This window comes from Gymnoscopelus braueri (genome assembly GCF_963280865.1).
Source record: "Gymnoscopelus braueri genome assembly, chromosome: 7".
NCBI lineage: Eukaryota > Metazoa > Chordata > Actinopteri > Myctophiformes > Myctophidae > Gymnoscopelus > Gymnoscopelus braueri.
Window position 1 is genome coordinate 56,168,113 of NC_137608.1, and position 14,773 is coordinate 56,182,885.

At 41.7% G+C, this 14,773-nt stretch overlaps 1 protein-coding gene across 2 annotated transcripts in view; it reads right to left on the reverse strand.

Moving 5' to 3' along the window:
* LOC308089536 (ras-related protein Rab-35-like) overlaps window positions 1–13,427 on the reverse strand; it is a 33,635-nt gene extending 20,208 nt beyond the window's left edge. For both annotated transcript variants that reach the window (XM_080434326.1, XM_080434325.1), the window contains exons 1-5: window positions 13,274–13,427; window positions 10,367–10,414; window positions 10,129–10,249; window positions 1,723–1,859; window positions 720–844 (exon numbers count right to left, since the gene is read on the reverse strand). In XM_080434326.1, the coding sequence (XP_080290452.1) occupies window positions 720–844; window positions 1,723–1,859; window positions 10,129–10,249; window positions 10,367–10,414; window positions 13,274–13,385 (543 nt within the window). In that variant the 5' untranslated portion in view covers window positions 13,386–13,427. The remainder of the gene's footprint in view (window positions 1–719; window positions 845–1,722; window positions 1,860–10,128; window positions 10,250–10,366; window positions 10,415–13,273) is intronic.
* Between the last annotated feature and the right edge of the window lie 1,346 nt (window positions 13,428–14,773).

Genomic DNA, 14,773 nt, shown 5'->3' on the forward strand with positions numbered 1-14,773 from the left:
TCCTCTGGAGCCAGTAGGAGACAGTGGCCAATAGAATGGCAGGAAAAAACTGCCTTTTGGACCTGCAAGTCAGGCAGCATAGGGGATGGTCAAACCTCAGTCATGCGAGTGTTAAACAGTCCGGACCGCTTATGGCACTCCACGCATGGCTTTTCAAAAACGGTCCGGACCGTTTTTGGCACACAATGTGTTAATCTGGGGGTCCTTGACATGAGATAAATGTGGTAACCACTGGTTTAAAAGACATGGGAAGCAAACCAAAATAAGCAGATACACTTAAGAATCAATCCCAAATTCGCTTATTATAAGTAGACATGGCTACACTAGTAAACAGGAAACCCAATGATATGGGGCTCCCTACCTTCCTACCTACTTCCTGGGCGTGGCCAGGAATAAGATGAATAAACAACTGGGAAGGGCCATGGGCAGTCCTTTCAAGAGGATGGGGAGGGACTAGGACAGGTGGGTGGTTTTGTAGGAGGAGGCGGAGGGACTGGTTCAGGTGGGAGGTGCTAAGGCGAGAACCAGGTATACTTAATGAACTGGAGGCGTGTCCACATAAAAACATAATTTTAACACTTTCTGTACACTTTTTTGAAAAAGATCTTCCTCCTAGTATAATCATAATACCTGATGATCATGTTTTGGGGGGGGATCACTGAAAATCACGGCACCCCGTCTTTAAGGAGATGGAGGATCAAAGCAATGGGCGAGCCTACCTCTTCAACATTGATGTTCTCTTTTGCACTTGTCTCAAACAGGTTGATTCCCAGCTCTTCTGCAAACATATATGCTTCAGTCGTATCCACCATCTTGCGGTCGGGGCAGTCGTTCTTGCAACCCACTACAAATTAATCACAAATGAATAACATTGATATGACTTCTATCTGTCAGACAAAGCTTGATGCAACTGCGCTGACTGAAAGCTGAGAGAGGACACCAGAGTATCTCCATACAAATGTGCTCGTCAGAGTTAAAAATGTTTAAAAGAAAGTAATCTCTCACTCCAAATGTATTTTCCTAGCACTGCTCTCTCACATGATCCTTATTCGGTCACAAAGATATGCTCTGCAGCTCAGGCCCTTGCACTTTTTTCTTGTTGGTGATTTAGGAATTTAAGCTCATACTGCATTCACTAGTATAATTTACTCTGAATAAGGGTGTCAGCTAAATACCTTAGGTGTAAAAATGTTATGTGACAATAAAATCACCGTATTTCTGGCCACGCCCACCGAGGTAGGTGGGGTGGGGAGCCCCATATCAATGGGTTTCCTGTTTACCAGTGTTGCCATTATAATAAGCAACTGTCAAGGACCCCCAGATTAATATGTATTTGTCCGCGGACCCCCATCTGAAAATGTTTTGTGGGGACTTAGGGACTCACATTTGTGTTGTTAGAATGTTTCTTTGAACTTTTTTCAAATTCTCAATGTGTCGCGATGTGACACGTTGTGAGCTTGTAGATCTGCTATTTTCAATTAGCCAAAGTGGTCAAACTTAGTTAGTCTATAGTTGCTTCTTTTAGGCTTGTTTTCGTAGACCTAGTCGCTTGTTTCTCTTGCAAAATCTAGCAACACACTGATTACCTGCATTAGGGAGGAAGTGAAGAGATATTGAATGAAGCAGCAGAAAAGGGCAATGGCGCCGCCCTGGAGAAAGGCCAAGAATAATTTGAATAGCACAGTGTCTTTCATGCATCAGCAATTGTGGAGATGCACTCACCTAGTATTCGGCACACGTCATCACGACAGTTCTGGTTGATTAAACGTAGCCATTGTTTTATTTGTACGAAGGATTCCTGATTGTTGACATCATAAGCCACTATGAGTCCCTGCGGTGAGTCCCTGCTCTTCATGTAGCTGTGTAATGGAGACAGAGAAAAGACGGGTCAGCCTTTTTCCTCTGCGTTACATAACTGGTGCCCAGCAGGGGGAGACAAACTTAGGAGAGGTTTACTTAGATTAGGTTATTCAGTGGAGACTCCATAATGCTCCATCAAACGTTGGTCAGTGACAACTAACAGTTAATTATCACTCTCTGGCCTTTAACTCTTTCACTGCCGGAGTATACATTCATAAACTCACCCACTGCTAGCGATTTTCGTGTTTCCGTGGCAATGAAAGAGTTAAGTATATATACACTGTAAAGGCATAAAAGGATCAGCCTAAAATTCAGTTACCATGTCAATGTAGATATTTGAATGGCACGATTTCTAGATATTGTAGCTTAAAAGAACATTTAAGTGGAGTGGGGAGAAGGAATGGGTTTCCTGCAAGAGAGCAACCAATCACAGTAGGGGTGTGCCGATATATCATCCCGCGATATATCGCGACACGTTTTCATGACGATATGTATCGTTTTGGTGTTTTTGAAAATAAATAATATATATATATTTTTTTTTTTTGCAATAATAATGCTACAAAATAAGTATTTGTTTGCATTTGCTTTTTTTCTTTTTACTTATAATTTTTTTATCCCACAATGTTGTAACCCCCTCGAAGTGATCCTGGGCGCTACACTCCCCCCACCAGCCTAGGGAGGCCAGGGCCGAGCTCATGCCTCCTTCAATGCATGAGAGCCAACTGACCTTCTTGTCACCTGACAGGGGGGAGTTTCCTCGGTAGGACGTAGCGCGTGGAAGGAACACGTTATTCCAACCAGTTCCTTTCCCCTCCATCAGGCGCCCCGGCTGTCATGGGGGAGGCAGTATAGAGACCAGGATTACTGCATGTTTTTGTGAGGGTATTAACTACCCTAGGAGACACGGGGAGAACATGCAAACTCCACACAGAGTAGACCCTTTCACCAACCCCACCTAGGGTATGGGCACTGATGATGCGGAGGAGAAGACACGCCCCCAGCGCCCCCGGCGGGAATCGAACCCAAGACCTTCTAGCTGTGAGGCGAAAGCGCTACCAACTGCGCCACCGTGCCCCCAATTTGCAATTGCTTCCCCCCTCCCCATATATTTTCATATGCGTCCCCCCCCATATATTTTCATAATAAAAAAGTGCCATATATCGTATCGATATCGTGAGCCCAATATCGTGTATCGTATCGTATTGTGAAATTAGTTAGTCTGCACACCCCTAAATCACAGTGGTCGGTGTGTCCAGGACTAAGGAAGAAAGACCAAAGTTGAAGGAGGAACAGTCACACAGGGAAGAAGTGCCAGCAGGCTGACACTCCTGCAAACCACTACCTGAAAGAGAGCATCCTCAACCTAGCTGCACTGAGCCAAACACACACAAAGAACACTCTGTCAGGCCTATTGTGTGGGTGTGTCTCCAGTTTCCAGACACACACCCTCTCCTATCTGCAATAAAAACCTTATAAAACAGAATAATAAAACGTACAGCAATGAAATGTTAACAGAAGCATCAATGTTAATGTATTGACACAAGAGTAGTAGTAGGGGAAAACGGTGTGTGTGTGTGTGTGTGTATGTGTGTATATATATATATATATATATATATATATATATATATATATATATATATATATATATATATATATATATATATATATATATATATATATATATATATATATATATATATATACACACACACACACACACACACACATTATATATATCTCAACATATTTACTCTCATGTACACAAGATGTAATAAACACATTACAAAATGTCTTTGGCCTACAAATATATAAACTTGGGTCAGTGCAATGAATGGAGGAGTCTGATTTCACCTTACCAGAGTAAAACGTCTTTGGTACTAAACCCAAAATACTTCTAAAAACACAACATCCAAACATTTATGACAGCACTCACTCACCAAATAACTGTAAAAAGAAAAAAAAGGAAAGAGACAGTGCCTCAGTTTCACCGATTTATTTTTGGAAACTTGTTTTGCTTTGATGTCATAATAAAGAAACCTTGAACTAAAAAACAGCACACACATGTTCAATTTGGCCTACAAATATATAAACTTGTCAGTGCAATGAACAGAGGAGTTGGATTCACCTTCCCAGAAAAATACTTTAAAAACTCAATAAAAATATTTGAAAATAAATATATAAGAAAAATTGGCCACAATAGTCTTAGTGTGAAACAGTTTTAGAAAAAAAAAAAAAACTTTTTAGGCCAGTACAAATGTCTTTGTTTGTCCTTTTTAGAAAAATACTTAAAACGCAATAAAAAGATTTGTAAAAAGAAAAGAAAAAATTAGGTCACAATACAACTGTCTCAGTGTGAAACTTGAGCTTGTTTTGCTGAACACAGAGTTTGTATCCTGGCTGAGACTGGTGACAAGCACACACGAAGCTCATCGTCAACTGCTCTCAGTCTCTCTCTGTGTTTACTTTTTTTTACGTAAGTCAGGGTTGAAAAGCTGAGGTCACACAGGTAGGTTGTTGAAAATGGGAGCAATACTGCCATTGCACTGTCTGAGATGGCTGGAAATTCTTTTCCAACAGTCAACCAAAAACTGTCCAAGCTTAGATCGCTGAATTTCATTTCCAAGCCAAGGTTCTCCCTTATTTCCACTAGCTGCTCTTGCTCCTCAAATGGGCTGTTCTCGTTTTCAGCAGACTCGCTGAATGGGTCACGGACCCAGCCGAAGTTTGGTGGCCCGGATACACCGGCAGCGCTGCTTGCAGGAAGATCTGGCGGCGGCAATGTCTTGCTGATGACGGCAAAATTTAGCGTCTTCTGGCCCTGAGTGCATCTCTTCTTTCATGGTGGAGCTCTCATCCTCATCTTATAGTAATAATACTGAGTGCCAAAGCATGTACCCTGTGCCCTTTTTATACAGTACCAGGTAGGCCAACATATTTGCATTCCTATGGGTGATGGTCGCTACACTGAATGGACTCGGGCGTGGCTGTGTGTGAAACGGGTGATGGCCGTATCGATTGACGGACGATCGCCGCTATTGTTCTCGAGGGGCTGGGTTCACACCTTCTTCAAACGGCGCGGAACACCCTAGCAGTCCTCCCGGCACAAAAATGGTCCGTTTGCCAGGGTTGACAAACACTGTTATAGAGCATGAACACCCTCCCTGCCATCATTGCAGGCCAGTGTCCAACCTAGAAACATATGGCAGCTATTGGACATGGACAGAGGGACAGACATGCAAGGGATAATTGACGGGTAGCCAACAGACAACAAAACAAAGTATTTCCTTGCTTACGGTAATACAAGTATTCCATACGTGTTGCGCTGGACGGACACGGTCGCCTCGGAAAACAAGTAAGTGTTGATCAAATAGAATACATGTTCGGGGGATTTTAAATTGTTGAAAAATAGGCTTCATTTACGGTCTGTAGAGTCTATGGGCGTGACTTTGTCCATTTATTGTTTACAGTCTATATGTTGGATACAGCATAAAATTCAAGCAGCACAGCAGGTGCTCTGATTCTTTGATTAGACAGAGGTCTGTTATTGAGATAATGACCGATGAGGTCATTATCCAGAAATAACACGCCGCTGAATTCAGTGATTGACCTATCAGAATCAAGCATTCAACCAAACCGTGTAATAAAAATCTTTAACGATGATTTTTGCCTCTGCCACCTGATAGGTCAATTCAGTGATTGACCTATCAGAATCAAGCATTCAACCAAACCGTGTAATAAAAAGCTTTAACGATGATTTTTGCCTCTGCCACCAGGGGGGGGGGAAGAAAATATATGAACATGTATTTATATAATTATGCAACATATATGTTTATCATATATGTGACATATACGAAATTGGCCGCCTGCATATATGTCTCTATACATGTACATATATATCCATATATGTGGCATATAATCTACAAGCTACAGTCTCAGTAATGTGGAATTACTGAGACTGTAGCTGCTGTGTTGGTTTTTTAGCGCACAATGAATTTCACGTGCCTTTTACTTGTAAATGGTATTGTTGACAATAAAGTTGAACCTTGAACCTTGAACCTTGATGTAATGTGGACATAGCAGATACATATATTTCCTTTATATCCACATATATGCACATATACGAACCTGAATATGGCATATATGCAGCATATATTATGCATATAGGCCTACTTGCCATATATTGGCAAACTACAAAAAGTGCTCCTCGGCGCACTGCCAGACCCCTAGTGGTTGAAATCTGAATGGCCGGACTTCGCATGACGTGTGTGCAGAGGAAAAGAGGGACAGACCGAGGAAAAGAGGGACAGACCGACCGACAAAGCCTCATGTAGGCCGACCCCCTGGGTCTGGCAAAAATATATATATTAAAACAAGACCAGGAGACCTGGCTCTGCCAGACCCCTAGTGGTTAAAATCTGAATGGCTGGGTAGGAAAAGAGGGACAGACCGACCGACCGACCGACGCATAATTGACATAGCCCGCTCCATATATGGATATGACCGTCATCACCGTAATGACAACAGGGCCGCAACGGTATAAAAGGCAACAGAACACCCTGGTTAATTGAGTTCCATCAGCGACCCGAGCGACATTAACTCCTTCCAGAGAGATAAGCATCAATACAACTCATCAGTAGTTGGTTTTCAAAGCCCAAAGCATTACATACCGGTTTCACCTACTTCTTGGTGTGTGAGATGTTACGCTGGACGTGGACGGTGCATCTAAGAGGAGAATGGCTAGGTAGGAAAAGAGGGACAGACCGACCGACCGACAAAGCCTCCTGTAGGCCGACCCCCTGGGTCTGGCAAACATTTGCCCCCCAGGCCTCCCCATAAAATTACCTATGAGCCCCAGTGTCACGTGCAGGTGAGAAGTAGGACCCACATGCTGAACAGACAGGCAGGTGCAGAGCAAGTCAAACGCAAAAGGTTCTATTAAACTGATAGGTGAACAGAACACCAAGTGTTGTTGGGTGAACCGGCTAATGCGATCCCTCTCTTTCTCAGACTGGCCATCATCCAGATACATTTCATGAGGTCACCTGGAGAAACCATCGGCATCCAGATTTTGTTTACCAGCCCGGAACTGAAGTTTGAAGGAGAAAGTACACAAAGCAGCCAACCATCTGTAACTGGTTGCGTCCAACTTTGCAGAAGTAAGTATGTATGTAAGGGGATTACTTTCTGTGACTACAGTAAAATGACAACCATACAAGTAATCATGGAATTTTTCGGTTACACTCCATTTGAGTGCAAGCAATTCTAATTTATGGGCTGGATATCTGGATTCACTGTTGGACAGACCCCGACTGGCAAAGGCAATAGCTCTCAGTTTTCCATCCTGTTCCTGGTATAAAGCGGCTCCAGTGGTACTGGCATCGGTATGCAAGAGTTAAGTGAAGGCAAGATGTCAACATTTATAATCTAGCAAGGAAATAAGGAACTGAGGGTTTAAATTGACACAGGACAAACTAGACACAGGTGAAACTCAAAGACAATCAACACAGGGATTGGCTGGGAGACTAACAGGACACAGGTGGAGAAAACCAGTAATCACAGGGAGGTGAGACAAGACAGGTAGCAGTACCTAGGCAAAACAGGAAACACTAGGACATCACTACATAATAAAAGTACAATGAGACAGATCCTGACAGTACCCGCTCTCAAGGGATGGATTCAAGACATCCCACAACGAATGTCAGAACACCAAGCAGGCAGGGTGGGTGGAGGGGGTCGGACTGAGGCAGATAACTTATCACTGGACTGGCAGGGCAAGGCAAGGAGTCACACAGAAAGGCATGCAGACAAGCACACAGACAAACAGACAGGCACAAAGTGAGACAAACCCAAAGACAGGCAAATAAACTGACAAACGGACAGACAGGCAGACAAACATGCGGATTGACACAACAGGTGGATAAACCAACCAAACGTCTTGCAGAGGGGCATGGAGCTCCAGAGCCGAGCAGAGGGGGCTGGGGAGAGGTAACAGTCTGTGGAATCTGAGGGCCAGAGACCCGGGGAACAAAAAGACTTCAGTCTTGATGACTGGTGGCAGTTCAGAATGTTCAGAATGTTCAGGTGTGTCAGCTGAGAAAGCCGACAGGGGTTCAGGCAGGTTGATGGCGGCTGGCGAGGGTTCAGCAGCATCAATTATACACAAAACCAGCTTCAAACCGGAATTTATAACAGTGACCAGCCGGTCATTGATCGGTGCATCTCTAGATATTTTGAATGTAAATCAATGGGTATTCTAGCAATACTGTATAGAAAGGACATGCATGCCATCATGTACCAATACGTGACTACAAGCCATTATGTAATTATCATTCTATAAACAGGACTACGATTGCACAATCATTCCAAAAAACACGAAAATTGCAATAGTGATCACTGGCATTTTCAAATGACAGGAGGTGTTAACGGTGAAGAAAGATATATAAAGATGATATTCTGGTTCTGTGCAAAATTCCTGCCCAACAATTGAGGATGCATGCTGGATAAAATGTGTGTATCAGTTTTGTTGTATTCATATCGGTGCGGCTCGTCTGGTGTTCAACCGCCCCAAGTTCTCCCACACAACTATCCTTCTCCGTTCTCTACACTGGCTCCCCGTAGCGGCACGCATCAAGTTTAAAACCCTGGTGCTAGCCTTTAGGGCAGTGAAAGGAACAGCTCCTTCTTACCTCCGGGCTATGGTCGAGGCTTACACCCTGCCCGACCACTTCGGTCTGCCACCTCGGGGCGACTGATTGCCTCGTCGCTCGGTGGTCCTTCTGGCCGATCTACACGGTCACAGCTTTTCTCCGTTCTGGCCCCACAGTGGTTGAAAACTGGTTCTGGCCCCGCAGGCTGAAAACCCACCTCTTCAGGAAACACTATCCTTCCTCTTTTCCTTGCCTACTTGGATCGTGTTTATTTGATTTTCCTATTTGTCTCATCTTTTTAAGAAAGTAGGTAGCTGATATATTGCACTTTTACCTTAGCGCTAGGTACAGTATACTCTTGGTTGCTTGTTTTAGCAGAAAATGCACTTAGGGCACACTTGGGCACCAGCCCTGTGCAACTGGGTCTTGGACTTTCTTACCAACAGGCCACAGACAGTGAAGATCCACAACAACATCTCCTCTCCCATCACCCTCAACACCGGCTCCCCGCAGGGATGTGTCCTAGTCCCCTGCTGTATACCCTGCTGACAGTAGGGCCAGGTACCCAAACAATCATATTGTCAAGTTCGCAGACGACACAGCAGTGGTGGGATTAATCTCTGAAAACAACTAAGTGGAGTACAGGCGAGAGGTGGAACATCTGGAGCTTTGGTGTAGAGCAAACAACCTCTGCATCAATGTAAAAGAAACTAAGGAGATGATCATGGACTTTAGGAAGAGTGGCCCCACCACCAGCCCTCTCTACATCGGTGGAGATGTTGTCGAGGTGGTCTCTAGCTTCAAGTACCTGGGAGTGCACATTGCCAACAACCTAACCTGGAAGCTCAACTCAGCCTCTCTAATAAAGAAGGCCCACCAGCGGATATATTTCCTGAGGAGATTGAAGCGGGCGGGGCTAGGTACCCCTGTCCTTACTTCCTTCTACGGGTGTGCTGTGGAGAGCATCCTTACATCCTGCATCACCGTATGGCACGGAAACTGCTCCGCTGCTGACAGGAAAGCTCTGCAGCGGGTGGTGAAGTCTGCTCAAAAAATAATCGGAAGCAGCCTACCTGCCATCAGTGACATTTATATCAGCAGGTGTAGGAATAAGGCTACTATCATCATGGAAGATGCCACCCACCCCGCTCACGGTCTGTTTGACCTCCTCCCCTCGGGAAGGAGGTTGCGCAGCATCAAGGCCAGCACCACCAGACTGAAAAACAGCTTTTTCCCCGAAGCTGTGAGAATCATGAACTCTCGCTCTTAGTGATCTGTAAAAACAACCTATGAACTCTGCACTATGAATTGAACCGTGACACATGAACTGTTTTTTAAATGCTGTTTTTAAATGCTGTTGTTTTTATATAGTTGTTGTAGTTTTAGCCTTTGTTGTGTTTAGGTGTTTTATTTATCTTATTTATTTACTCTGCCATGACCAGGACCTGAGTAACAAATGTTGTTCTGTATGGAATGACAATAAAGCTCCTTGACCTTGATGTTCATGTGTGTCTGTGTGAGCGTGTTTTTACGTGAGTGCTTGAGTCAGTGTGTGTGTGTGTGTGTGTGTGTGTGTGTGTGTGTGTGTGTGTGTGTGTGTGTGTGTGCTGCCTATACTCACGCAGCGACTATACTTCTACAGCGCTCGTTTCCTGGTGTATCCCAGATCTGTAGCTTCACCTTCTCCCTGTTGATCTCCACTGTCCAGATCCTGAAATCTATTCCGATCGTAGCCGTATCATCTGCAAAGCAGTTACACACAAACACACAGAGACACACACAAGCAACTTCTAAGATATAGAGATATTGCCACAAAAGTGTCAAAAAGTTACAGTGCACTCTGAAGTAGAACCACTTACTAAATGTGTCGCCTACAAACCGGGATAGGAGACGGCTCTTCCCCACGTCTGGGAATCAAAGACAAGTACGGTTTGAGTTTTAAAATGCAGCTTTCATGGGCTTTCATACAAAATCCTCACAACATTAGAACACTAATGTTGTTTTGCTTTGGGTTGTGTCGTTTAAGAAATTAGGCACCAGAAAAGTTAGCAGATTCCCAGTGAGTTGTTGTTTACATACTTAACTAACAGCAGAAACATGTGAGCACAAAGCTAAAGTAATGATTGTGGATATTAAGAATTGTGTTGATAGCTAGACAACAAAAATGTTGCTACAGAGTTAAGTCCTGAGTGTTAATTTAACTCAAGAGTATAAACATATACCTGTTGGGGTCCAAAATGAAAACACATACAATATATCACTACGTTTGAATACGAATAAGCATAAGGCTGAAAAGGTAAGTGCCAGTCAAGGCCAGCCCAAGACCAAGAATGAACCTGACTTTCTGTGACAGCTGAACTTTGTTTATCTAGGTCAGAGGCTTCAGAAAGTGTGTCAAAAATAATCAGATGATCGGGCGTAACTGATGGAATTTCCTTTACAAATTGTGCGGCAGATACATCCACAGAAATATATGCTTCATTAGTAATTTTTGGCACAGAATTTAAATAGTTCTGTGTTCTGAACATTTCATTCTCAAAAGTGCAACTTTTGTTTCCCAGGGGTTTGGGCAGATAAAGGTCAGGCAATGTCATGGTTGATAAACAGCAAATATACTGTATATTTGAGGGGAAGAAGATAGGAGCATGATGAGGTAGAGGAAAACAATAACACTGAAAAGAGAAAGGGTGTGATTTAGGGAGAGGAAAATAAACGCAAGTGGGGGACATTACGTATTTATCCATCACTATAATTTCAGTTTTCAAATGTATAAAAATCATTTGAAAATAGTTCTACAAGCTCACAGCTTGTAGAACTGCTATTTTCAAATGGCCGAAATGTATATAGGGCTGAAGTGGTTAATGTATGTTATGTAATAATAATCAAAATCTACAAAGTAGAAGTAAAGTAGAAGTAAAAGTACTGAAAATTGGAAATACTCAAGTAAAGTTTAAAAAAAAACACCTAAGTTACTTTCCATATGCAATTGTAAATAAGCTCTTGCTTATTATATTTAGGGGCCTATCATGTACACATATCAAAACGTCAATGAATGAATCACTCAATCAATCAACATGGTTTTTATCGCCCTATTCAAAACGTTTGTTGGTCAATTAAGGCAATACATTGCAGAACCCAAGGTTTACTTCATTTTGTGATGCCTGATCCCTACAAGCATCTCCGCTTCATATTATGACATGATAAAGTCAAGTATATAGCCTACTGTTTGTTGATTCCAAACAGTAGGCTATATACTTGTAAACAGTGTATATTCAAGTACTCTGTATTGACAGGGATACAAAAAGGGCACTAAGGAAGAGTGGGCACCTTATTGTCCCCAAAAAAAATAATATTAGGAAAATGATCTAGAGTAATGTAAAGTAGGCCTATACATGATTTGGACATGCATGGTACATCATTATCAGACCTACATTTATTTATCCCTCAACATAGACCCATTAACAGACAACGTCACACTGATAAGAACCAGTATGCATGCGCAGAAAGAAACCCATTCTGTCAGGTCTCTAGGACGCGCCTCACTAGCCAACACACAGGAGGAGGTTGAATGAACTGAAACCAGAGAAACCCTGAAACTATATGTTTGGGAATTGATTGCATGAAACAATCACCTGTGCGTCCAGTCTCAATGTTGGTAAACAAACTAATTGGTCTATTGTTTGTACCCAAAAAAATGATTGGATATAAGTTGGAGCAATTTGTGGAAATTGTAGAAATATTACACCTTAATTAAATAATGTTGTAGACATATACAGTATACTTTACATTGTAAAGTATATATGACTACGACCGTTTCACTGATTGCGTTGATTAATTATAGGCCTACCATAGAATCTCCAGTCCAGTGCACTGCTGTGCTCTCAGTGCACACAGCCCATACAAAATGAAACATTATAACATGGCATTCATATTATTAACTTTATAACCTACCAAAGCATTATGGTTTAAGTGATTAATTTATAATGCTGCATCCTTTATGTGTAAAGCCCTGATGTTGTTTCTTTTAACTGGTGCGTTGCAAAAACAATGAAAAAGACGGGAGGGTCCTCAGGGTTACACTCAGAAATACATTCCAACCGTCTTATTCCATAATATGGCTCACAAGATGACAAAATACTTTTCGGCTATCCAGCAGAGTGAAGGCTGGATTTACGAAACTTCTGTGTCATTTAGGTATAAAGAAAATGTTTTAAATGTATTTCTGAATATACATTTTGAGACCCTCTTTTGTATTTGTGGAACAGTCTTTGTAAAAATACAGTCTGTATAATTATAATTTTTTTGTCAAGTAGTCTATAATGTGATGTAGGCTGTAACATCTGCTTTACAGATAATTTGATAGTTTGATAATAATTTAGCATAAATTATGCGATGCCGGTGATACAGCAGCGCGGTGTAAAGAACTACAGTTTACTCAAGTACTCTACTTTATGAGGTACTTTTACTTTACTGGAGTATTTCTCCACTACATCTCATAGGCAAATATTGTATGACTTTTTACTCCACAACAATTATTTTAAAACTTTAGTTACTAGTTACTTTGTAGATTTGTATTATTACAAAACATACATTAACCACTTCAGCCCTATACATTTCGGCCATTTGAAAATAGCCGATCTACAAGCTCACAATGCATTGCATCGAGCTATCTGCTAATTTCAAAAGATTGTTATACATTTTATACATTTGGAAAGTTGTGAAACGGGGCATTCTGCATAATGAAGTGTAGACTACTTTCTACTTACAACCGTCACCTATGAGCATCAGCTTTAAGAGGTGGTCGTAGTCCTTCTTCTTGTCGGTGGTTGGTGGCGTGCCCCCCCCGCCTTTTAAAGCCACTCTCTCTGCTTTGCTCATACTTTCGACTTCTCCCCGAACCCTTCCTTGGCTCACTATTAACCCAACTCTGAGCCTAAATATGAATGAAAGAGACCCCTGCAAATACCCGAAAACTCCGCTTCCTTCTCCGGAAGAGAATGCACCCAACTTTTCTGAAGATGTGTTCCGTGAGCAGAAATAGAGCAGAAATAAGACTTCCGGTTGACATCTCTTCAGAATAAGAGTATCCTCTAGAGTAAAAATAAGCCATTGAAAACCATTGAAAAACGGTTCATTTGCACATTTAAACTATAAATTAAGCATTTAAAAGAAGCTACACAATACATATTATGTTTCTGTGTAACAGAAACGTTTTTTAAAACATAAAAAAGTAATCTAAATGGATAAATGCTGTTCAAAGGAGTGCATAGCCTGTAGAAATTGGACACTGGACCGGAGACGGCTGGGGATGCCAACACTTGTGACATACGCACGCGTTCGGGGAGACCCCCTCTACAACACCACACTCTCCGCTAAGCGGGAGAGGTGTAGAAAAAAGCGTGGGTCATTTGGTGTTTCACAAATGCAATAGACAGTTGACTTGACTAAAGTAAAAATACCTCAAAATTGTACTTATAGCAGGAAAAAGAATACAAGCAGATCTATAAGCTTGTGAGCATATAGATTGGCTTTTTGTGTATATAAATGTCATAAGTTAACCACATAAGAGTGTTTAAGTTATATCTGCCGAATAATATATTGTGGTGATTGATTTATGTTTTTATTGACAAAACATGCATACATGCATGACCATATATTTGTATTTTGTACATAATCTGTCAAAAGGATAAAACAAAAAAGCTCAAGAGGTTATTCCCATTGTGGTCATTTGAGTGCAAATGATGTGTAAACTGAGTTTACATAGGTACATTCATACAATTTTAACATACTTGATACTTCATACATTAAGTAAAATAGCAAAGAACAACATGGGTATGTAAAAGGAACCTATTATGAGCAGTCATTATAGGCAACAACAAAAAAATATTTTTGAAAATAGTAGATCTACAAGCTCACAGCGCTTTGCAGTAGTTGTGAGCATGTAGATTGGCTACTGAACAGCATAAGTATAAATCAGGCTTAAGGGGTTAACTTATATCTATGCTGAATAATTGCAGAAAGCAATGAATATAAATATGGGTATATAAAAGCTGTAAAACATACTACTGTAATTATGTAATTCTAGGCGTCTGCTTTAAAATCAGGGTTGGACTGATAACATATAATTATTACCTAACTATAAACCTCTATCACGTTTCAGGAAATAACAGCAGTGTGAAAGGAGAGGGTTCATTTCCTGAGACATTTAGCAGGGAAAAACGAAAGCAATAATATAAGGTTTTCAGGTTACACTTTACACTTGCAGG